Here is a 24572-nt window from a genome sequence, read left to right on the forward strand (position 1 = left end):
CTCACAGTGCGCACACCCAATACATCTCCACACAAACAACAGGCTATAAATCACAGATGTATTTATAGGCTTATACTAATGCTTGTACTTACAATTAATAGAAACATTTAGAAGTCGTAATTAACTTTTAGTATTTTAAGACTATAAATAATGCACTTTAATAGTATTATTACTGTATAATCATTTTAGGAATCATTGTAGAGTGAGCCAGTACAGGACAGGTATGTGTGTGTGTGAATACTGTTTTCTAGGTTAGTGTTTTTTTAACCCCTCATTCACTGTTGACTCAGACCTCCGTATTTGGGTCCTTGGTTTGACAATGAGGGGCTTCTCCTGTATTCTCCCGTCCTGTCTGGCGGTGTCTCTATCCATACATGGGCTGCAGCCCTGGATGCCTAGACCAGGATTCCCCTTTTCTCTTTGCCATGCCATTAATGGCCTCACAGATCTCAATGGCGTGAAGGCTACCAAATAAGGAGACGGTGGTCTACTCCCCTCCCCCTAAAGCCACACCGACACATGTTAGAGTATAAATTGGTGTTTGCTTTCTGCACACTACTCCCTGCTATTTCTCAGGAGCCAGCTGTAGGTGCTGATCTGGTAAGTATGCAAGTTCCTTGCTTCCTTCTCTTGGCAAACCGAAGGCAGGACACAGAAAACCCCGAAAGGGACGACGTATCACAGCCGGAAGAGAAGAGATTTTGAATGGACTACTCCACTTTACAGCTAACCTACTTCATTGGGACTAATGCAGAAAACTTTTCAAAAAACTTGTCAATGTCTACTCGTTTGAGAAAACTTTAAGAGTGCAATTTCTGTGCTTTGTGGATACAAGACAACAAATCTGGGGATGTTCAATCTCACAGAATTGGAAACCATATCTATTAAAGCAAACCCCAAACAAGTGGATCTTCATTAATTAGCTTAACTGAATAATAACCTTTACATTTGACAGAAGATTTAAAAAAAGATATACATAGACAAGATTTCAAGAATTCAAATTGACAATCCTAGCTATCAATCATTCATTAAAAATACCTGCTTTGCCTGGTATATTAACCTGAAATCAGATTTACTCTGAATAATATTTCACAGAACTGTATCTTTTAAAGTAATATTAATCATTGAATGCACATTATTTATTTCCATATGGTTACAAGACTATAGCACAAAATGATACTCTTACTGCAATACTGCTATAGACAAGAAGTCAGTAAGGTCACTAAAATTAATAATGTACTACATATGACATCAAACCTAATATGCTTTCTGCAAAGCTTCGCCTCACGTGTCCAGTGTTTTTTTTTTTTTTTTTTTAATCAGGCCTGTTCATACTGTCTTTTCTTTCGATCTCCCTTCCAGATCCATCTCTGTCACCATGTGCGACGACGAGGAGACCACTGCTCTGGTGTGTGACAATGGCTCTGGCCTGGTCAAGGCTGGCTTTGCCGGAGATGATGCCCCCCGCGCTGTCTTCCCCTCTATTGTCGGTCGCCCCCGTCACCAGGTAAAGTACCTACTAACCATCTGGAGTGACATCACTCACATAGCTCTGTAAATGCATCTCACATACATGTGAAGACAGTGTCAGCCCTTTCTAATGTCACAATACTTCCAGGTTACATTACATTTTATTGTCAGTAGATGCCTATAAGCTACAGGCAAGAAGATATAATGCTTAGTGCATTTTCATGTGTAGGTTATTCATATTGCTGTGCTTTAATCTCTGTCAGGGTGTCATGGTCGGTATGGGTCAGAAAGATTCCTACGTGGGAGATGAGGCACAGAGCAAGAGGGGTATCCTCACCCTGAAATACCCCATTGAGCATGGCATCATCACCAACTGGGACGACATGGAGAAGATCTGGCACCACACCTTCTACAATGAGCTGCGTGTGGCCCCTGAGGAGCACCCCACCCTGCTCACTGAGGCCCCCCTCAACCCCAAGGCCAACAGAGAGAAGATGACCCAGATCATGTTTGAGACCTTCAACGTACCAGCCATGTATGTCGCCATCCAGGCTGTCCTGTCCCTGTATGCCTCTGGCCGCACCACAGGTGAGATAAAGACATATACACGGTTTGAATGATATCATAACCCTCATTCTGGAATATTATATTAGTAGTAAAATAATTTCAAAGAACCATAAAATGTTCTAACTTTGCATCTAACATAGATATACCGTATATAGAAAATATAATTTATGTTATGATGTATCCATAGGGCTTCAGTCAAAAAGACATTAGCTTGCTCTGTGAGGAGGGAAGGACCCTTTTAATGTCTAACTTTGTAAAATGACAGGTATTGTGCTGGACTCTGGTGATGGTGTGACCCACAATGTCCCCATCTATGAGGGTTATGCTCTTCCCCACGCCATCATGCGTCTGGACCTGGCCGGCAGAGATCTGACAGACTACCTCATGAAGATCCTGACTGAGCGTGGCTATTCCTTCGTGACTACAGGTACACATGCTTGTGATCTTTTTTAAAAAATTGTTAGGGAAGAGAACAATGAATCCTCACAATATTGATGCCAATCCTCTAAGTGCCTATACCCTGCTTCCCTTACAAAAGCTGAACGTGAAATCGTGCGTGACATCAAGGAGAAACTGTGCTATGTGGCCCTGGACTTTGAGAATGAGATGGCCACCGCGGCCTCCTCATCCTCCCTGGAAAAGAGCTACGAGCTGCCCGACGGCCAGGTCATCACCATTGGCAATGAGCGTTTCCGCTGCCCAGAGACCCTCTTCCAGCCTTCATTCATTGGTAGGTGCCCGCCACAACACAGCACTCAAATATTAAGATAATCTTACAGAGGTCACTTCTGTTATTTAATTTAAAATAGTTTATCCTTTAATAATAATAATTTAAAACACATACAAAACTTCATTTTAAAGTAGTCAGAAATCTAAAATCTTAGTCATGATTTTTCCTAACAGATGATACAAACAATTGATAGAAATAGCGCATCTGCATAGCTACAAACACACCCCTATAGGGATAGATCCAATAAACACATGCAAATTGTACCCTTTCGCCTTCTGAATTATAAATAGTATGAAGTGGCTTCTAACAATACATGACACCGCGACAGGGTCCAGATCTGTGTTTTGCATAGGTCAAAGTTGTGATCTGTTGCAGCCCTTAGCCAGGTTTCAGTTTCCCTGCCACGGCTCTCACACACCCTGTCCCGGCTGCTGTTCTTTTCAGCACCTGCCGGCTCCTGGCACTGCAGTTGTGTCTCACTTGTCATCAGGCGGTGAATATTAAAATAGCCCACATTTGTGTCTGTTCATCTAGGTATGGAATCTGCTGGTATTCACGAAACTACCTACAACAGCATCATGAAGTGCGACATTGACATCCGTAAGGATCTGTATGCCAACAACGTCCTGTCCGGCGGCACCACTATGTACCCCGGTATTGCTGACCGCATGCAGAAGGAGATCACCGCCCTGGCCCCCAGCACCATGAAGATCAAGGTAACATTACACCGTTTCTGGTTCTTTTGGGGAAATTGACTGATCGTGTGCTTTGACGTGCAAGCCAGTGTTTTAAGTCCTATATTTTAGGCAACACAAAACAAAATACATCTAAAACGGTTTGATGCCAATACTCATTCAGGTTACATCCCTCTTTGCTCTTTGTAGATCATTGCCCCACCTGAGCGTAAGTACTCTGTCTGGATCGGCGGCTCCATCCTGGCCTCCCTGTCCACCTTCCAGCAGATGTGGATCAGCAAGCAGGAGTACGATGAAGCAGGACCCTCCATTGTCCACCGCAAATGCTTCTAAACGCCCTATCCCAATTCACCTCCGCCTATTGGACGCCAGAGTTTGGACTCCTGGAAGAACCAGGCCACCCTTCCTGACTTTCCCCTCAATGTACAGTTTGTTTACACACAAGTGCAATTTATATTTGGATGAGATATTTATTGGTTTATAAATAAACAAGACCCAGGACTTTGTCTTTTCATCTCATGTTCAATCCCTGAGGACTGGTGTTAACTCACAATTATGATGTAGATACCATTGAACTGGTCACATTAAATCAGATTGACATAATATATAACAAATCTTAAGTATGATAATAATGTCCAACACAATAACTAACTAATGAAAGAATCACAATGCTCCCAATATCAAACTACTCTATCTAGATATTGAATACAATATGAATGTAATTAACGTCGTCTTTCATATTCTGTTTACTGCTCTGAACCCTTCTGTATTGTACTGCACACAGGTCTGAGCCTCACTTCACTTCACCTAGCTGCTTCAGCACATACACACACATGACCCCTGACATGACACATGGCCATATCCGTCTGTGGTATTTAAATGAAAAATGTCAGGGCTGTTATGGACCTCCGGGGAAATTAAGTATCCTTATAAATGCGCAAATCACCTTTTAATGACTGCTTCCTTTTAGTATATAACCTTTGAATGCATTGTGATTCAGAAAAAATGCATTAAGTACAAACACACTGCTCATCTTGTACAATTGTATAGGCTTTAAAAGCAAAACAGCACCGACATATAACTAACGACATTTATATAACGCATTGTTTATTATTATTAAACATACACAGTTGTGCGTATCTTAATTTATAAGAAGTTAATCTTGATTTACTCGTTTGTCCATTTATTAATATTGTATGTTATCACTTAGCGACTACAATTACACTTGCAGCAGTTATTTCAGATAATAATGACCAACACGACTGAATTGCACGCACTGTTTCCAACACTGTGCCAGAAATGAGATCCGAGACCTTTGGTTGTTCCTGTAACGACTGAGAGGATGCTCATTTCAAAATGTATGAATGTGTGCGTGATTGCCAATTATGCATGCAATTTCTGATTGACAGCAACTCAACACGTCTGTCTCGTCTCTTGCTATATGGCCAGCACTGGGGTCCAGATCTGCGGTGGCACTGCGGGCAATCTCAACATGCCAGCTGCAGTCCATATACTTTATGTGTGGGTGGATGTATGCTTCATGGTGGGGGGTGGGCTTCAAGCTTCATTTATGTTAATTATTGTATGTAGCCTGGGAGAATATAATATGAGGCTTAAACCAGCACAACCAATCTGTACAACACACACATCCTTTAGTTAATTGGCTAACTGAATAGCTGAATGCTAAATTTATTTATAAGTATAGAAAATGCATCCTATAAGTAACCCAACCCTTAGTGAATAAATGGACTAAAATGTATAGCTTCCGTTAATGACACTGAGCCCACGCTTCAGCAGGTTATAAAAGATTTGATAGTATTATCCTGATGAGATAAACCCCCTCTTCATGTGATACACATATGAGCATCTTTGTGTTTTTCAGACTAAGGGAGCAGTGTCCGTTCACTTTCACCTTTTCCTTGGTTTCTTATTTCATAATTAACGTCTAATAATACATTGACTGAGAGCAAAGGTTAATTCCGTTATATTTTTTTAGATGATGTGTGCTGATATCAGGTGTCATTTAGTGTCCTGTTATTTATTTAATGTATGTATTAAACTATGATCAAATGCCTTTATCTAATACATTATGGTTTATTCTTCAAACGCAACAATTGTGTGTTTCTTTATTGAGTAACTTCAGAAATATGTTAAATCACTTGTCATCTCGAACAGACTATAATTTGAATGTTTTTAGAGGGTGGCATAGAAAGGTAAAAGCTGGCCGGAGTTTTCTTTTGACAGGACAATAACATGAGTATGAATCTGGGGTTGTACTGTCTCTCATTGACAGGGGTTTCTGAGGAACAGGGACACAGGACAGACCAGGGCTGTGTCTGCCATAGCTGGCCACAGCAACAACAAGCTAGCCGATATGGTGTAGTGAAATGCATTGTTATTTCTAATTATATTGATCAATAAAGTTGCCCCACATAAACAACAGTACTACAACTTTTCTGACCCATAACTCAGGACACATCCGACTCACAGCCCAACCTGGCTGCTTTTGCCCCCTCGCTTTAATTCCCTTCATACAAACCGGACACGAGTCTGTCTGGCTCAGTCATTGTATGTGTTGTAAATGAGACACCCCCAGTGCATGGAGATTATAACCAATCATTTTATTACAGATTAATCTGCTCCCAGTATATGCAGAGAATAATGAAAATGAGAAATCCTGGTGTTCTGGCGGCCGTCCACCAACCTGTCTGTGTGTGACGCAGGAGGAGACTACTTAAAGGGGGATTAGAGCTGGCAAGACATTAAACCCTGCCTCCCTCCAACCAGACATCATCCTGATCTGAGGAGCGAAAATAGGAGGGCTTACACTAATCAGACCCAAAGACCCGGAGACCAGCACCAGTGCGGGGTCGCGACACGGGAGGGGGGCAGCAGCTTCGATCAATGCATTTGCCAGGTAAAAGCGGAGCCTCTGGAGAGTGAAACAGGAAATTATCGCATTTCATCGCAATTCGTGCAGATCTGCGCTCCCGTCTCCGGATGAACAGCAATGGGGGAATGGACCATCCTAGAGAGGCTCCTGGAGGCTGCTGTCCAGCAGCACTCCACTATGATAGGAAGGTAAGATGAAAAGTGATCGGGAAAAGTACTTACATGCGTTTATTGAGGTTGCAAGCACGATTCTGTCCCAAAACACGTTACCGGTAAAACACCATGACACATATCGCAAACTATCCTAGTGCATTTCAGTGCTGGTTTGACTTGTGTGATAACACAGTGCTGTAAGAAAGTGTGAGAAATAGGACGCTTATTCTGTGCTATGAAATTGTGTCGGAAAATCCTCAGTCTACAACCATCGAGCCGAGCGCTTTGCTAACACTTGTGATATTGTGAAAATGTATACGCGTAAATGTGGCATTGAAGGACATTGTGCGTAAATATATATTTTCTTTGGACAGCTTTTAAAAACCCCTCTCAGCACTTTCAACGAGGAAGAGCTGGTTCAGCACTGGACAAGCTCCTAAAGCAGTTTGCAAGCTTAGGCTCAACTGTTTTAAATCGCCAGTGATTCTTTCTTTCTTCTTTTTTTTGAAAGAGCAGTTGAAACTATACAACACCCAACATATATGTATTGTTTGTTTCTTTCTTTGATTTTAGGATCCTATTAACAGTGGTGGTGATCTTCCGGATCCTAATAGTAGCGATAGTCGGAGAGACCGTCTATGATGACGAGCAGACCATGTTCGTGTGCAATACCTTACAGCCGGGCTGCAACCAGGCTTGCTACGACAAGGCTTTCCCCATTTCCCACATCCGATACTGGGTCTTCCAGATCATAATGGTGTGCACCCCCAGCCTTTGCTTTATCACCTATTCGGTGCACCAGTCTGCAAAGCAGAAAGAGCGACGATACTCCACCGTGTTTCTCACCCTGGATAAGGACCAGGACTCAATGAAACGAGAAGACAGCAAGAAGATTAAAAACACCATCGTGAACGGAGTGCTGCAGAACACAGAGAACTCCACCAAAGAGGCCGAGCCGGATTGTCTGGAGGTCAAAGAAATCCCAAACTCGGCCATCAGGACTACTAAGTCCAAAATGAGACGGCAAGAAGGCATCTCAAGGTTTTATATCATCCAGGTAGTCTTCAGAAACGCACTGGAGATAGGCTTTTTAGTGGGCCAGTATTTCCTGTACGGATTCAACGTGCCCTCGGTGTACGAGTGTGACCGGTACCCCTGCATAAAGGACGTGGAGTGCTACGTGTCCAGACCCACAGAGAAGACTGTCTTTCTGGTGTTCATGTTTGCTGTCAGTGGGATTTGTGTGGTCCTCAATTTAGCAGAGCTCAACCACTTGGGCTGGAGGAAAATCAAAACGGCAGTGAGAGGGGTGCAGGCCAGGAGGAAGTCCATCTATGAGATCAGGAATAAAGACCTGCCCCGGATGAGTGTCCCCAATTTCGGCCGCACTCAGTCCAGCGACTCTGCTTATGTGTAGCACATTTTATAGCCCCAGCAATGGACAATTCATGATGTACAAAAAAAAAATGAACCCATTAACATAATGTGATGGACATTTCAATTCGCCAGTTACGTTTCATGACTTAGGCGATGGATTGATTTGTATTTATTAATTTGTCTTTTAACGGACTGCAAAAACAAACGTATACTGTCGGTTTGTTTTTCCTATTTATTATATTGCACTGATGCAACTTTTTAGTAACGTTTATACTCTGTACATCGCTAGATAGAAAGCATAATGACGTGTTCACCAATTTACTCTCGTTGACACACTACAGATCTACTGAACTTGAAGAGAGTAAATCCAAATTGCACTAAGTAGTGAACACATGGAGCCAAACATACCATGCTATGTGCTGTGGATGGTGTTTTAAAATCTATTTTTCCACCCATGAAATACACCATTCTGTTACAGCAGCTGAGTATAACACACACAGTTGGCAATGTCTGGAAGAAATCTATAGCTCAGATGATTATTTTTTTAAATTCTGATTATAGATGAAATGCATTAGCGGTCTATATGTTTTCTGTTGCCTGTGTTCACACCACTGACCTTAACGTATGTAATCATTCCATTGCTATATAGCTGAACTGCAAAACAGGGTGGATTTGCTGCAAACGCTAACGTCTGTGAGCTCCTTAATTTATTATACACCAAAGCGCCCATTGCTTTCATCTGTGAAAAAGTGTTTTCTTGCTTTCGTGTAATCAAGTGCCATACTTGTATATATCAGTATATAAATATATTATAATCTTCATCATGAAAGCGATATCCCTGCTTGCATTATGCTAAATGCTGCCCTCTTTTGCTTTAATTTTCATTGTTGTACATTTAATTGGAAATGGTATAAGTTATCTTTTTTTTTTTTTCAAATTTGAAAATAAAGCCTAGTCTGTTTTTATACAAGAAACCTCTGCATTTGCAATTCTTATCATGTAAAATTATAGCAGCACAACTTCTGACTCTCTGCTCGTGTGTAAGAAACACATGCTTAGGTGTGAGACCTAAAGATTGATTAGTTAATTATTTTGTCACAAAAGAGCAATATGGTGTCCACTCAATACATTAATTACTAAAAGAAAAACAAAAGAAACATCAAAAAAACAACTAATTAATCAATACTGGAGATGTGTGAATTAATTATTAAAGGGCTTTCAAGTCAGACCTTTTCCTTAATGAATCCGATACTTTAGGGAACTTTAATGGAAATGTCACATTCATTCAGGCCTGCTCATAAGCGCATGGTTAATTTCCATTGCTTCGGGCAATGCCTCCAAGTTTCAGCATCATCTTAATCAGGTCATATGCAAAATCAATGTAAGATTAAATGCTAACTTAACTAACCATTTCAGAACTCATTAGAAAGTGTTTTGCAAAATTCGTCTTTACACATTAGTACCTGAAACAAGGCTAATAAACAACCAGCAAGCATCTCCATTAGCTACTAAGCAAACCACAGCATACATGTACTGCACTGCCATTGCTCCTTTTGGTGTTTAAGTGTGTGCAAACTCTCATTCCGTTTGAGCGTTGCTTAAATTAAACCACATCATTAGGTTCTGCAAGATGTGCCACGAATATGCATCATCCTTGATTTTCCATGTCAGATAGTTAAGGTTATGCATTTCCAGCTCAGAACAGGGTTCTCTATACTTTGTAAAGGGTACCGTCAATGCCTTTCAGAACATCTACATGTTACTGAGCAGGTTAAAGCTAACGATCATTTCCGGACGGCCAGTGAATGCATCTTCCAAGACAGTTCTCAAATCACCTCAAAAGGAGATCTGATCAATCAATCTTTAGGAGATACATACTTCATACATACTAAACTCTCCTAAAAAGAAAGTACTCTAAATTATACATTATTGGGTTACATACTGGCACCATATTTAATTTTTCATAATTTGAGATTTAGCAGGTTGGTTTAATATTCCATGATACCATTATTGCTGAGAAAATTAATTTCTCTTACCCTGTTTTGGAGCTGGAACATATACTGAAATAATAGGCTTATCCCTCCACTTTTTATGGTTCCAAAATGTAAAAAATAATTATACAAGAAAACACACAGTACGTGATTGTTTAAAGCTTAAGCTATGTCCCCATCAGTGCATAGCCTGTCTATAACATTGTTTAAATACAGCAGTCTAAAAGTATTGAAGACTTTGGTGTATTTAATCAACAAAAGCTTAAACTTTAGCTATTGCAAGAGAAAATTGAGTGCAAGCTTTAATGAGGACCCGTAATTTCAAACAATTGATGGAGCCTAAAAAGTACAGTTGACTTCTCATGAATTACATTGATTCAGTGGTCTTGAAATGCCCTATTGACAAAACAGTTAGTGCTGCTCTCTATTTTCTATGCTGATGCACCCTGTACAGTTGACAAAGCTTCTTTCTTCCCATTACACCTGCCTAGGCCTTTTAAAATACATATTCTTTTGAAGCTTACATACCCTCTTTCATATTTTAAAATTGGGGCCCAGTAGAGAAAAAGCACTGGAATATTTAAGTTTTTTTCCCTTTGAAAATTTGACCACACGTGCTTGGGGACTTAAATAATAATTATTAATACAACTACACCGGTTTAATTAAGTTAGACCATTGCAAGTATATATTTTCATTTTCATGAAATGGTGATTTTAACAAAAACCTCTCCCACTTCAATTTCATACAATTTATTATTTTCCTTGTAATATGCAGTTTTGTATTTTGTGGTGTCTTTTATTAAATCCCAGTTTTTCAAAACTCGACAAGTTTTAAATGAAATCACTTTTTTTAAAGTGTTAAAAGATCAATAATTTTTATTCAAATGTTACAAAACTGTTATAATGCAGAGAACAGCTTATATTTAGTCCACTACAAGTGAAGTCTGAACTCACAATGGATCAAAAGATGTATCATTCACTGTATATAGTTATTACAGTCGTACATGATCTGGGAATGCTTCCCTGGGGCCACACAGAAACTGCAATCCTCTCCATTTGATAATATGAATCTGGCAATTGTATGAAAACTGTGAGATGAGATTAAAAGTAAAAGAAGTAAAGGAGAAAGCATTGTCATGTAGCATTCTATATGTGCACAAATCCCAGTCTATCCATCTCTATGTAAGCATCACTCTGGAAAATTCTGGTATATTTGTTTAATTATCCCAAAAGTAGAGTGTTTTTGTATTATTCAAATAGAACCCCGCTGTAGATTCTTGGATCAGTGTAATTTGCTGATGCTTTGTTTTTAGTTTTTTTCCCCTCATCATGGTCTGTCAAAAACACAAACCTAAGCAAAATTGAATAAACCCTGACTGCCAGCTCACTCCCACCAGCAGTCCTAATGATAATCTGGTTTATCCTGCAGGTTAAGCAACTGATTAACCAGGTTGGAGACGCTTTTTGTCACAGCTTGGCAAAACATCAGAAATGTGTCCTTCCCTTGTCTCTATGCATCTCAGCAGCACTAACCCAACAATCCCTTAACATATTATTTCATGTTTATTATTTAATAGGGTATTCAAAATTATTTCAAAGGGTTTAATTATTATTATTATTTATCATTATTATTATTATGATTAATTGTAGCATTTAAGAAGCTTAAACATCATTAATAATATACTTTGCCATTATTTCCACAATTTAAATTCTAGGGATTATGGAATTATAATTACATTAAAACACTATGGCCATTCCTCCCCCCAAAATTTAATGAACCATCATGTTATGAAGCACATACAAATTTACATATTTTCTGTTGTCTTAATGAAGTTCAATACTTAGAATCTGTTCCTTTCATGGCCCTTTGATTTAAAATACATCAATGCACCAAAAGAAACCAGGGTTTCCGTGCTGTGCTCGAACTGAATGCTTTACGTTAGGAGGAACTGAGGGGAATGGAGAACAATGATTTAACTCTGAAAAAATCTGTTCTGCAAGAAAAATCAAACCATTATTTTAATTTTAAATCTGAATGTTTTTTTTTTTAAATACACTTAATTTGTTGTCTTTGGGTATACGCACATTTGTTGGTTTTATTATTTTGAAGGAACAAAACAGATATGTTTTTAATATTTATATACAATAATACGTATTTATGTTGGGGTTTATTTCTAAATCTTCAATAATTCCATATATAGAGTATATACAGGATGGTGGCAGTCAATACATGAAGGCGGTTAGATTATCACATTTCAGAATCATGCAATTTCAATGTCCCTTTATATGTGTTGTTTTTCAATCTATTCTTTACAGTCTCTTAACAGATAAACTTGGTGCTAAAATAATGTTTGAAATAATTATATGTTGTGTGAGATAACCTGATATAAAAATACTAAATAAGACTTATGTTCTCGTTTTCATTTTTCAAATCCCCTCAGTAGACTTTCAAATGCATCTGTAGTTTCTATTCCATGCAAGTTCATATTTATCTTAATGACTTTCAGCCACACTTACCCATAATCACTTCTTACAAACCTCCAATAAATAAACCACTTGACATTTTAATACTGCTTACCTCAGTGAAAGTGCCTATTAGTGACTTATTTATTTGAACTTTCTATCTTTCTTGTCAAAATATCAATACTTTGCTAGTGAATTATTTATATCCCCTGTTAAATAGCATAAAATATTATTAGCAGAGTCTTTACACTTTTAAAGAGCTAACTCATAAAGCAGTTAATAAAATAAATGTGGAAGCCAGTTATCAAATAAAATTTGCATAATTGTATAAAAAAACATCCATCTCTTTATTCATCCATTTATTTATGCATGTCTTTCAGTGATCCACCTTTTTTTTAAAGCATAGCAGTATTCAGTGAACACATTCCTGCATACAATGTCCCTGCATTCAAATAAGCAAATATGAATGTTTTACTTTCCTTAAAAGAGCATAATCTCTGTAAGGATAATTTTAATAGAACAAGAGACAGGAAGAAATAACAAGCACAGCTTCTTCTTTGAACTTACCCTTTCTTATCACTTTCCTACTCCTGAAACACTCATGCCTTGATAATGAACTCAAGCTATAGTAAACCGGAACATTTTGAAGCTGCAGCCAACATATATAGAAATATTTTCCTCCTCGTTTAGTTTCCACGACAACCAGTTATCATCGGGAGGTCTGGCACAAACTGGCATCACAGTAACAAATATGAGTTGGCTACACTAGTATTTACAAGCTACTGGCACCAACCTCATCCATGATTTACTTTACTCGCCTATGAAACAGCAGCAGTTAAACAACCGGTGTGGTGCACAAAAGAGAAATATTATGAGTCAATGATCTATGACAGAAGGGTATGCAGTTTCACAGAAAATACATGTGCCTAAAAGAGTCTTAAAAAAATTCTTGAATCAGAAAATGTTAGTCTGAATTTAAATAAAATCCAACTTGGGACCTATAGTGGGCTGACAAGATAAGCTTATGTACAGTGGTAGTGCAACTGGTTTGTCTAGACATATATTCATCTGAAAAATACGTGTGCAATAACTTGTTCATGTCGTGCAAAAATAATGTATATATGGTTTGGTGTTAAATAAGCATACATTATATATACTGTATATGCACAGAAGCAGACAAAATGTATTGTCTTACATTTTGAAACATGAAAAATTACATTTTGTAATATTCATATTAACTAGTGTTTATATAGTAGTCAAGGTCTGTGTTTGTTATCATATTATCTCAAATAATTAAGCAGATGTTCTTGAAATCCATGGAAGAGATTACCATTCGATCTCTCACCTTTTGTTACAATTGCTGGAAGAGCTACTATCAGATAATCTCAACAGGCCTGCACTCTTCATATTTTTCTAAATTCTTTAAGGAGATGGAACTGTCTGACCTGCATTACCGAGCATTGTATACATGAAATAAATAGAAATATGAAAAACTTTCAATCATTTACATGCTCTCTCCATACAGCAACTATATTCTGTTCCTTAGTGTTTTGATCTTAATATCTGGGGTACAAATATAGTAGCTAAGCCTTAAAATCTTCATTTCATTGTACCACACTGGATTTTCCTCTCTTCCAACAGTGAAAATCTGTTTTCTTCACAAATCCAATGCTATTATCAGGCTTAAGTCTTAAAACCCAATTGCTTCATGCTGTACAGTTGCACATGAGAAAGTCTCCTGCTAACCAAGGCAAAAGTGCACAGGCTCTGGCTCTTGTTTGCTGTCTCTACCTTGGCAAAACGCATTAAACTATTTAGGGCAAGAAGTCATTTAATGGATTTTTATTTAACCACCATAGTTTAATTATGCATGAGTGTTGATAGAGCTCCATGGCCATAGCATTCATATGAAGCGGCTTTCTTTAGATCCCTGCCTGTCAAATCCATATTTTGTTTCCTGAGCATTCAGAGCCCAGCTGAAATCCACATAACCAGCTGTTACATCCAATAACATAAGAAAATAAAAAATGACACCCAACTTATTTCATGCAACTAGAGACTGCAACTAGCATTTCTTAGCAAACGCCAAATTAATTTAAATCGACGGACACACACACACACATATATATATATATATATATATACACTCACCTAAAGGATTATTAGGAACACCATACTAATACTGTGTTTGACCCCCTTTCGCCTTCAGAACTGCCTTAATTCTACGTGGCATTGATTCAACAAGGTGCTGAAAGCATTCTTTAGAAATGTTGGCCCATATTGATAGGATAGCATCTTGCAGTTGATGGAGATTTGTGGGATGCACATCCAGGGCACGAAGCTCCCGTTCCACCACATCCCAAAGATGCTCTATTGGGTTGAGATCTGGTGACTGTGGGGGCCAGTTTAGTACAGTGAACTCATTGTCATGTTCAAGAAACCAATTTGAAATGATTCGACCTTTGTGACATGGTGCATTATCCTGCTGGAAGTAGCCATCAGAGGACATGGTCATAAAGGGATGGACATGGTCAGAAACAATGCTCAGGTAGGCCGTGGCATTTAAACGATGCCCAGTTGGCACTAAGGGGCCTAAAGTGTGCCAAGAAAACATCCCCCACACCATTACACCACCACCACCAGCCTGCACAGTGGTAACAAGGCATGATGGATCCATGTTCTCATTCTGTTTACGCCAAATTCTGACTCTACCATCTGAATGTCTCAACAGAAATCGAGACTAATCAGACCAGGCAACATTTTTTCCAGTCTTCAACTGTCCAATATTGGTGAGCTTGTGCAAATTGTAGCCTCTTTTTCCTATTTGTAGTGGAGATGAGTGGTACACAGTGGGGTCTTCTGCTGTTGTAGCCCATCCGCCTCAAGGTTGTACGTGTTGTGGCTTCACAAATGCTTTGCTGCATACCTCGGTTGTAACGAGTGGTTATTTCAGTCAAAGTTGCCCTTCTATCAGCTTGAATCAGTCGGCCCATTCTCCTCTAACCTCTAGCATCAACAAGGCATTTTCGCCCACAGGACTGCCGCATACTGGATGTTTTTCCCTTTTCACACCATTCTTTGTAAACCCTAGAAATGGTTGTGCGTGAAAATCCCAGTAACTGAGCAGATTGTGAAATACTCAGACCGGCCCGTCTGGCACCAACAACCATGCCACGCTCAAAATTGCTTAAATCACCTTTCTTTCCCATTCAGACATTCAGTTTGGAGTTCAGGAGATTGTCTTGACCAGGACCACACCCTTAAATGCATTGAAGCAACTGCCATGTGATTGGTTGGTTAGATAATTGCATGAATGAGAAATTGAACAGGTGTTCCTAATAATCCTTTAGGTGAGTGTATATATATATATATATATATATATATATATATATATATATATATATATATATATATATAATTAAAATCACCACTGATATAACTAAAGGTCTATTAGTGACAGCGGATTGGCTTGAAACAGACAAATAAAATACCATAGAGAAGTATGATAACCACTATGAAATGTACAACAATCTAGATTTTTGGAATAAGCAGAACAATGGAAAGAAATTGTTAAATATATTGAATCAATCAATCAATCAATCAGATTAAATCTGACCCCAACATATTCCATCACAGAGTAATACAATAGACAGTATTGCAGCAGAGAATATTTACTTTACTTACCACAAGTTGAACCAACCTAGTTATTTACTGCCATTTGGCCCGTACCCCCAATGGAACTAGTTCAAGTGAGGAGAGCATTAAAGATTTTTTTCCACGAGCTGTTTAGAGCCAAGCCATCTCAATCCACTTCAACCAGTTTGTCCTTAGATAGCATTGCCATTATGAAATACTTGAAGTAGGCCATTTGAAGTGCCTGGAATACACTGACACTTGTACATAATAATAGGTAGCAAGACACAAAGGTTGATTATCGGAAATTATTAATTTCATATTTAAATTAATTTAATCAAATACATTTTTACCTTATCACTACCATACATATTAAACAGGACAAAAATAATAATTCAACATGATATTAATTGTATATCATTTTTATATTTACTTTTGATGCGCAAATTTATTATTTCTTTGTTACTACTACAGCACACAGATGCTAGAAGTGTGAATGTGGATGAAAACTACATCTTCCTTTTGTTGTGCTTTGCATTCACACTCACATTCGACATTGTCACTATTATCTGACTTCCTCCAATTTTTGCATATCTGTTTTTCTCAGAGACCAAACTATATCCCCCACCCCACCCCCTTTATGCAAAAAAACAAACAAACGTATTCATATAGGCTAAGCTTGTCCTGTTTTTAAGTAAATGTACAAATGAAACATAGCTCATTATCTTGGCACTGGTAATAACAATTTATATGTAGACTATAGCATAGCATATGGACCGTAATATGTTCTTTGTATAAAAAATATAAAACAATATGATAAACATTGCACATTCCATTAGAGACAGAAGGGACCATCTATTCTGCTGCTAAAGTCAGGAAGAATTGGAAGTGTAAGATTCTGTCATTTCAGCAAACTGTACAGTCAATAAATAATTCAGTGCCTTGTGATAGTGTACAAGAGGCCATTTTTATCCTTTGTAATGATCACACCTCCTCTGCACAGCACAGCAATGCAGCCTCTATTTGTTACAATTCATATTATATATATATATATATATATATATATATATATATATATATATATATATATATATATATATATATATATATATATATATAAAACAAACTGAAAAGCATTTCTCTTATGGTAAGAGGGTTCACTTTAATCAGCTCCTGAAATACATACAAGGCCCACTTTTATGCTTTAGGGTCCTTTCAAATAAAGAGGATCCAGTAACAAATCATGTGCAGGATTAAAGGAACACAGATCTGGCTGGCTGTTTTGAGTGCCGTTTCTCATTTTGTCCCCCTGATCCAAGTCTAGTAAGACAGAGTCTAAAGAAGTCTCCCTTGGGCCCTTCAGTGAAATGTCCACATCATCTCACAAGACTTCAGAAGCCAATCTCTGACAAAGGACCTTTGTCAGCTCTCTTTCCATGAACATTTCACACACTATGCATTCTAAATAATAATAATGTCGCTTTAAAGTTATGCAGCTTTTACACCTTTTAAGAAAATGTATGCTGTACCTATACCTTTTCTGTCTAAATGCTAAATAAAGCAGTTAAGCAAATTCACACAAGATGCATTAATGATACAAGTAACAGTAATTTATTCATTGATAACCATAAGAAAAAGTAAATAAAGTCACAGGTGTATATTTGGCCAGTTTTAATATTCCCTCAAGATTAGGAAACCCTCTCATGAAAAACAATTTGTTAATGCAAGACTGATAAAAGGATTGCTCTCTGTGACAAATGGTAGTAAAATATTATTTATGAAGTAGTGGATGTCACATTATGTTTCTATTACAGCAGTGGTGTGAATTAATTCTACTGATGCTTGTGCCTGTATAATGTCATCAAATTATATCTGCAACTTTCCTTCCTTGATTGAATCCATTATGAGCCCCCTTGCCCAGGTTTGTAAACTTCCCATGAACTAGTAACATTTAGTAATAAATCATAATAATGAGGCAGCTCTCTCCTCTCTCTCTCTCTCTCTCTCTCTCTCTCTCTAAAATAAGAAAAAAGGAGGAAAAATAATTTCACAAGTTTATTCCGATGGGGGGGACAGCACTTATTAGTGTCAGTCATGTATGTTACCATCAAAAACCTATTGCCTATCAGAAAGAAGAAAGTGTGCCATACCAGCAGGGGTATGTGAAAATACTTTGAGTGAATGAAAAAACAAGCATACGAAAATACATCAGACAAATTCTAATTACATGATACAAAATTAAAACACCCACAGATCACAAAGGCAGGGCTAATTTTGAGGAGGAACTGTATCTATGCCGTGGAGAAACAGACAATGACGATCATTTATTCATACATTCTCTGTACATACATTCTTTAGCTTTTCATCTGTAAGAATGATGTAACCACATTAACCAGTGTGTCTTGTAGCCCTGTTACATCTGCCATGTACTGCAGACACAGCAAACAGTTTCTCGTGGTAATAAAGCTTTACAAAGGTATACGTTCCACACCATTTAGCAGCAACTAAAATCACTGGCAGATGTGCCTTAATCAGGCAAAACGACTCGTCTCATCAAGTGGGAGGGAAGCCAATTCACATAAGTACATTTTTAAAACTTAAGAAACTGAATTTACGTATTGAAAATAATAATGTCTAGACTTCAGGCTCGAGAGTCTTAAATGAGATAATCAGTCGCATTCGCAATCAACTATTAAACATTTAGCCTGATTTCAGGAAAGGTGAACACTACACAATACCTTTTCACTGAATGGCATGCAGTAAGGTATTCGTTAGATAAGATTATACAGCTAAAAAAATAAGTTTAAGCCTACATCTACAGCAGCCTATGGAAGAATAATTATAGGTAGCAAGCCAAGACCAAATCAAAACTTTGAACCAACCTCAAAGCAAAAAACTAAATAGCAGGTACATGATGGCAGCTTTGGAAGAATCCTGTCAAATAAAGGTACTCTAAATATATTTAGCTTTTGGGTAAAAGTTTTAAATTGGTTTGAGGCAAAGAGTCTCAAAGTAAATTATAATGTATGTTCCCTGTAATACATTGAAAGTAATATCCCCCGTAATGCACACAGGCACTTTATCTGTCATAGTTGGAATTGCCTAGGTTATACAGCAGCTCAGTTTTTGGTTTAATTGTAGGCATTTGCTGTGGTACAGCTATTGAGCACTCTCTGTGTCTCTCCCCATCTTTCTCTTGTTTGAGAGAGAGAGAGAGAGAGAGAGAGAGAGGGGAGAGAGATGACCCTTTCTCTAACGCTCCATAAAGCAATGTTCATTTCTCAGGATTAGGTAAAACTGACTGAGGACCATGTGGACTCTTTTAGAACAAGACTGTTGCTCAGCGGAAGGGCTTAGTGTCTCGGTTATGAAATATTATGCTTCCTTTTATCATTCACATATTAAACAGTGTGCTTTTAGGACAGGCTTTAAATGGAAGTGATTAGAGTCAGAAATCATGAACCTCAGCCTGTGGGACTTACAGACATATATGTTTGGATGCCTGTCACTTGAAAAAGGAGCTGTTGGTTAAACAAACAAACACAGGTTTATACATGCTTAAACAATTTCACACTTCACATAACACTTGTACATAAGCTTGCAGTAAACATTAAAATGAAGAACTGTCGTCTTATAAGTACACTAAATTTTAAATACTAATCTGCAGCATCGGTAGTTTGGTGGTGCAAATACTAATAACTAATAAGTTTGTTTGCAAAATAGTTTTGGTCCGTTATTAATGACTCACCGATGCTGTAATGATCTTAAGAGATTAACTCATCACTCTAAGCCATGTGATCCAATAGCATGAAGGTTTTAGTAAAATTAAAACCACTTCCTACATTTCTTTTACATTGCAAGTGGATATCATTCAGTCTTATCCTGACAAAAGTAGGGTGTAACTAGTATGATAATTATTTTATTATAATTATTATATTTGTTGTTGTTTTAAATATACTTAGTATTTGCTTAACAATTGCTTAATTTTAATATTTGTTTTAGGAAAACCATTCCTTTTAAACAACATTAACACACTGTATGACATGTGAAATGTAAAATACAACACTGTTTGAGTAACTGTTTTTTCGAAGTACCATTTGCTGTTAATTTTGCTCGTTTTATGCAGTATAGTTCTGAAACAAAATTAAAGCCAAATTGAATAATATCTTCTACTTTGTTGATATTAAGAATGCTTCCAAGACATGTTTAAAAACCTTGCTAATGCCTGGTTTAAGAAGTTAATTAAAGTGAGAAATCTCATGTACCACATACCTCCTGCAAGGCTTGCCAAAAAGGCATTAAACTGTAAGCGCCTTGAAATTTGTATTGGTTTTAGTCGATCAAAAGATCCAAATTAATCCTTCTAAGCATGGTCTGCCATCTTCAAATACCAGCTTATGGCCACAAAGTCTTTGAGACCACATGCAGGATGTACAGTGTACGTATTGAGTGTTGACTGTATTAGTTTCACTGTCAACATCTCCATCTTTTCCACCATTCTCTTCTGTAGCAACTTTCGCTCAGTTGGCAAGAGAGCAGACTCGAAGTTACACTGAGGCTTAATGCCATTCTTCTTGAGGATATTCTTTGATCAAATGAATACTAACCATCAGATGAGCAAGAATAGTTAAATTGCTACTTGTTTATTAGTTTACTGTGGTGTTCCTGTATTCCAAAGCGATCCAGATCCATTTGTTATCACCCATATTTGCCTTGTGGATTTTCTTTATGTTTTCTGTGTTACAGTATACCTTGGCCGCCATCTAAATAGATATGAAAATGCATAATGCAAAACCTCTTGAGACAATCCTTTGACCCAGTCAGCATGTTTCCAAATGTCTGACCGATTAAAAACAAAACAGATCCTAATATTCAGAATACAGGAATATGGCATAATCCTTCCGTTTCACAATAGATTTTCATATTAGACAGGCTTTAAATACACTTGGATGGATATAAAAATTACTGGACTATGTTATCAGTATTAGTTTTGTAATAGTAGGGGAAGTGACCCAATTAAGCCCACTTGCCGTTTTATTTTGAAATACAAAAAAGACAGGACATTTTCGAAGGATGATCTGTTTCAGAGCAAATGCACAAAGTTGTTACTGTCATGTTACTTTTTATTTGGAGCCAATCACATTTGTTGTTCTTGAGTTATGTATGATTATCAAAACATTTTAGAAGCCTCTTCAGATAAAACAATATTTAATGTTCTATCAATTATGATAATCTTAAAATGTAATTGTTTTTGTCTTATGGGCTTAAAAGGAACAGCGCCCTTGAAAAGCCTATTAGCACATGGCTTGAAAGCAGAATAAATAATGAATTTGTTCTACCAACAATAATAAACGTGGTCTAAGTTGTAAATAATTATGTTATTTATTTATTATAAAGATATTACATGTTTACATTAACTCTATGCACAATTATTGAGGTTAATTTCCCATGGACCACTGTTGTCCTTAATAAGCCCAGAACCCATTGTACCTCATATTAAAAAAGCCTTAAATGAATTAAAATTACTCGGAATACATCCTTTTCATTCATGAACGTAATTACTTACCTTATTTTCATTATGGGGACAAAATGGGTAGGCAGAGAAAAAATGATAGGGACTGCAATAACATGAGGGAAGCTTGCTGTGAACGTCGTGCGGATCACGGATGGACAGAGACAGAGAAGCTGTTTTTGCCAAAGATCTCTGACATGGGACTGCCAGGAGTTTTAATTTTTGACAGTCATGCCTCAGATATTTCCCTGGCCACTGGAAAAGACAGTTTTTGGTGAAGTCAAAAGTAGGGCTGCACCGATATAAAAATTCTGGGCCGAGACCAATATCTGATATCCGATATTTTCATATTATTTACTGACCTATAGAACGAGAGCAGGTCGAGGGGGAACTGCATTGCAGTTCCTGTGCATCATTTATATTTTGTTAAAAGTACACGAGTAGAACAGAACAAATCGGATGCTTAGTTAAATGCAATAAAAGCCACACCATCAGACAGAAATATCGGTCAGAACCGCACTGCACTGCCATTACCGTGTTAGCAGGGACAACATTTGAAAGGAGGAATTCCCTGTGAAACTTGATGTGCTTTCCACGGCTCTCAAGCCAGAAAACATCATCGGTGGCTTGGAGAGCACTGGAATATTCCCTGTGAGCCAGAGCAGGAGGGACAGACGAGTGTCCACAAATCATGCTCCTTTTTCTGAAGCACCTGTGCAGACTTCCACAGCCCCAACAGCCCCGGCCCCAACCCCAACAGCCAGCACACCAGCATAGCAAACTGCCTCTACAAGTGCAACAAGTCCATGTGATGGAAATTAGTCTCAGATAATATAAAAATACTATATTTTAATTGGTTAGGTTGGTTATTTGAGGTCTGAATTCAATAATCTATAAAATATTAAGTGCTTAATCAATACAATTTGAAGTATTTACTGTTAAAACTCTTGTGGGCTTAAAGGGTACATATGTAGTTTATAAGCCCATTCCGGACTTTTCACTTTTGCAATTAAGTAAGTTAATTGAATTTAGTCAATTTATGACAAAATGTACCACAAGTGTTTAGATCTATTTAATCTTTGATTTAATACCCACTTTATTGGGAAGAAATTCACATATTTATAAGAAAACATGTAAAACTTAGATTTTGGTGGGCTTAATTGGGTATTTAATAATTGGGCTAATTTAATCCCCTAATTTATTTTTAAAAATACAACTACTACTACTACTAATAACAACAATAATACAACAACTTGTGTGCCTGATACAGGGTTTTCTATCCTTCAAAATTAACATTAAGGGCATGTTGGGAATTCATGCTGACCAAAGTGACCCAACTAGAGTCAACCTGGGCTCCCTCAAAATAAATTTGCGATCACGTGGTCTGAGGGAGCAGATGCTAGTTGGAAATGCAGGCCAAGCCAGGATGGGGGAGGTCCTGTACAGTAGCGGTCAAACCTTAAAAAAAGAAAAGAAAAATGTGCACTTAATTAATACATTCACGTTCTATCTTGACTGGTGTTATGGTAAAAAAATAAACACCCTTCAATCCAGGAGGAGAGTCAATAGCCTGAGCCAATAGCTTTTGGGACAAGAACAACAATAGAAGTAATAAGACACACACTGTGTACACAATGTGCAGTTCTTGAATAACACTGGTTAACTTTGACACGTCAATGTTGTCCATTTTATAACCTCAGTTCATTGAAGTTAACCATTTTGTGGAATAAGTTTTTACTGTAGCCAACATACATTATACTTCCAAGGTTTTGATCGTAATCTACTCTTTGTTGTGGGAAACAGATTCAAGCTCCTTCGCAAGTAGTCCTTATTTTCCACTGTGGGCAAAATGCCCAGTTTATAGCAAATGTATTAGATGGGCAAATCAGGCCCTATAAGTGTATAATTAATATAATCCAGACCTAGGATTTAAAAGGTCAATCTAGGCTTTGAGCTCAGAAACTAAAGACTCATCACTGAAATAAACGTGAACTTCATTTGCACATTCAGGCACAATGCAATAATCTCAGCTCTTCCAATTTGAGGAGGTCAAATAACATCCCTATCCGTAGGTGCACTGATCATTCAGAAGCTCCATCAATAAAGCTCATAAAACTGAGAGTATACATTTCTCTACATGGAATTCCTATTAATTAAGTGATTCCTAAATAGGTGGCTTTATTGTGGAAAATCTGTCAAATTTTAAGTCAATAGTCAAAAGCATGGCTAAGGTATTAATTATAGTGCACACCATAATATGTGGTTGCAAGCATTGGAGTGTTCTTATGCAGGGACTTTGCTTTCATCATGATTTGTCACAAAAAGAAAACCCAATTGCTTTATTTAGGAATGTGTATAATTTACATTTTAGATTGAGAAATCCCCGTCTCTGTGGAATACACACAACATCTGAGCAGAGCTCTGTGCTGGGGGCAACTGCAATAATTCTCTTTCCTTTTCACCTCTGGAGGACTGAGTTAAAATCCAGATCAGGTTACAACAGCAGTGACTTTGGTATTCTCATCCAGTCCTCTAAGGACATTCATCTTCACAACCATGATACATTTCAGTCGGGTGTAATCAGTGCAGAATTGATATTTTCTTCTTGCATATCCGCACCGATGACTGGAACATCAGTTCTCACCATTGTTTCCTGTTAGCATTTATATTGGTTTGCAAATCAGATTGTTATACAATGCAGCATAAAATTAATTCAAGTAGATAAAAATCACTAAAACGTGTAGACATTATTCAATTATTGTTTTATTAAAATGTTCTGTGTGTGCACAGCTACCCAGAAGAATATTCACCTGCAATAAAATAGTACACTACATTTTATTATCTGTAATTTAACCTGTATGCATTATGATATAAACTCAGCATTGCAATCTTACAACTTGGAAAGATAATAATCAAGATAAATTGTATTTTGTGATTTTCAGAATAACAGTATGCCCCCCCCCCCCCCCCATATAAAGAAAAGAAAAAGATGGTGGAATCTATAATTGCCTTTTTTGTACATTATTTTGTGTCTCAAGGGCTGAATATGTTTATGTGCACAAAAATATGAATGTTTAGTTTAATGGGAT

The 24572-nt window shown here is 37.6% G+C and overlaps 2 protein-coding genes and 1 long non-coding RNA gene across 3 annotated transcripts in view; 2 read left to right on the top strand and 1 right to left on the bottom strand.

Moving 5' to 3' along the window:
* Window positions 1–24572, bottom strand: part of LOC136716876 (uncharacterized) — a 93893-nt gene that overhangs the window by 9794 nt on the left and 59527 nt on the right. The gene's annotated exons all lie outside the window — the stretch shown is intronic.
* Window positions 519–3968, top strand: actc2 (actin, alpha, cardiac muscle 2). Its single transcript, XM_066694126.1, has 7 exons — window positions 519–600; window positions 1363–1507; window positions 1734–2058; window positions 2303–2464; window positions 2576–2767; window positions 3302–3483; window positions 3652–3968. Exons 2-7 carry the CDS (start codon window positions 1379–1381, stop codon window positions 3793–3795), a joined length of 1134 nt encoding a protein of 377 aa, XP_066550223.1. The 5' UTR covers window positions 519–600; window positions 1363–1378; the 3' UTR covers window positions 3796–3968.
* Window positions 6242–11505, top strand: LOC136717131 (gap junction delta-2 protein). Its single transcript, XM_066694613.1, has 2 exons — window positions 6242–6543; window positions 7081–11505. The coding sequence occupies exons 1-2, from the start codon at window positions 6473–6475 to the stop codon at window positions 7922–7924; spliced, it is 915 nt and encodes a 304-aa protein (XP_066550710.1). The 5' UTR covers window positions 6242–6472; the 3' UTR covers window positions 7925–11505.

Source organism: Amia ocellicauda, chromosome 21 (assembly GCF_036373705.1).
Source record: "Amia ocellicauda isolate fAmiCal2 chromosome 21, fAmiCal2.hap1, whole genome shotgun sequence".
NCBI classification, from domain to species: domain Eukaryota; kingdom Metazoa; phylum Chordata; class Actinopteri; order Amiiformes; family Amiidae; genus Amia; species Amia ocellicauda.

Excerpts from the sequence above, each read along its gene's own strand:
- actc2 (XM_066694126.1), top strand. The coding sequence starts at position 1,379 with ATGTGCGACGACGAGGAGACCACTGCTCTGGTGTGTGACAATGGCTCT. Across the intron at positions 1,508-1,733 it reads TCGGTCGCCCCCGTCACCAG|GGTGTCATGGTCGGTATGGG; the intron begins GTAAAGTACCTA and ends AATCTCTGTCAG. Across the intron at positions 2,465-2,575 it reads CTATTCCTTCGTGACTACAG|CTGAACGTGAAATCGTGCGT; the intron begins GTACACATGCTT and ends CCCTTACAAAAG.
- LOC136717131 (XM_066694613.1), top strand. The coding sequence starts at position 6,473 with ATGGGGGAATGGACCATCCTAGAGAGGCTCCTGGAGGCTGCTGTCCAG. Across the intron at positions 6,544-7,080 it reads CACTCCACTATGATAGGAAG|GATCCTATTAACAGTGGTGG; the intron begins GTAAGATGAAAA and ends CTTTGATTTTAG.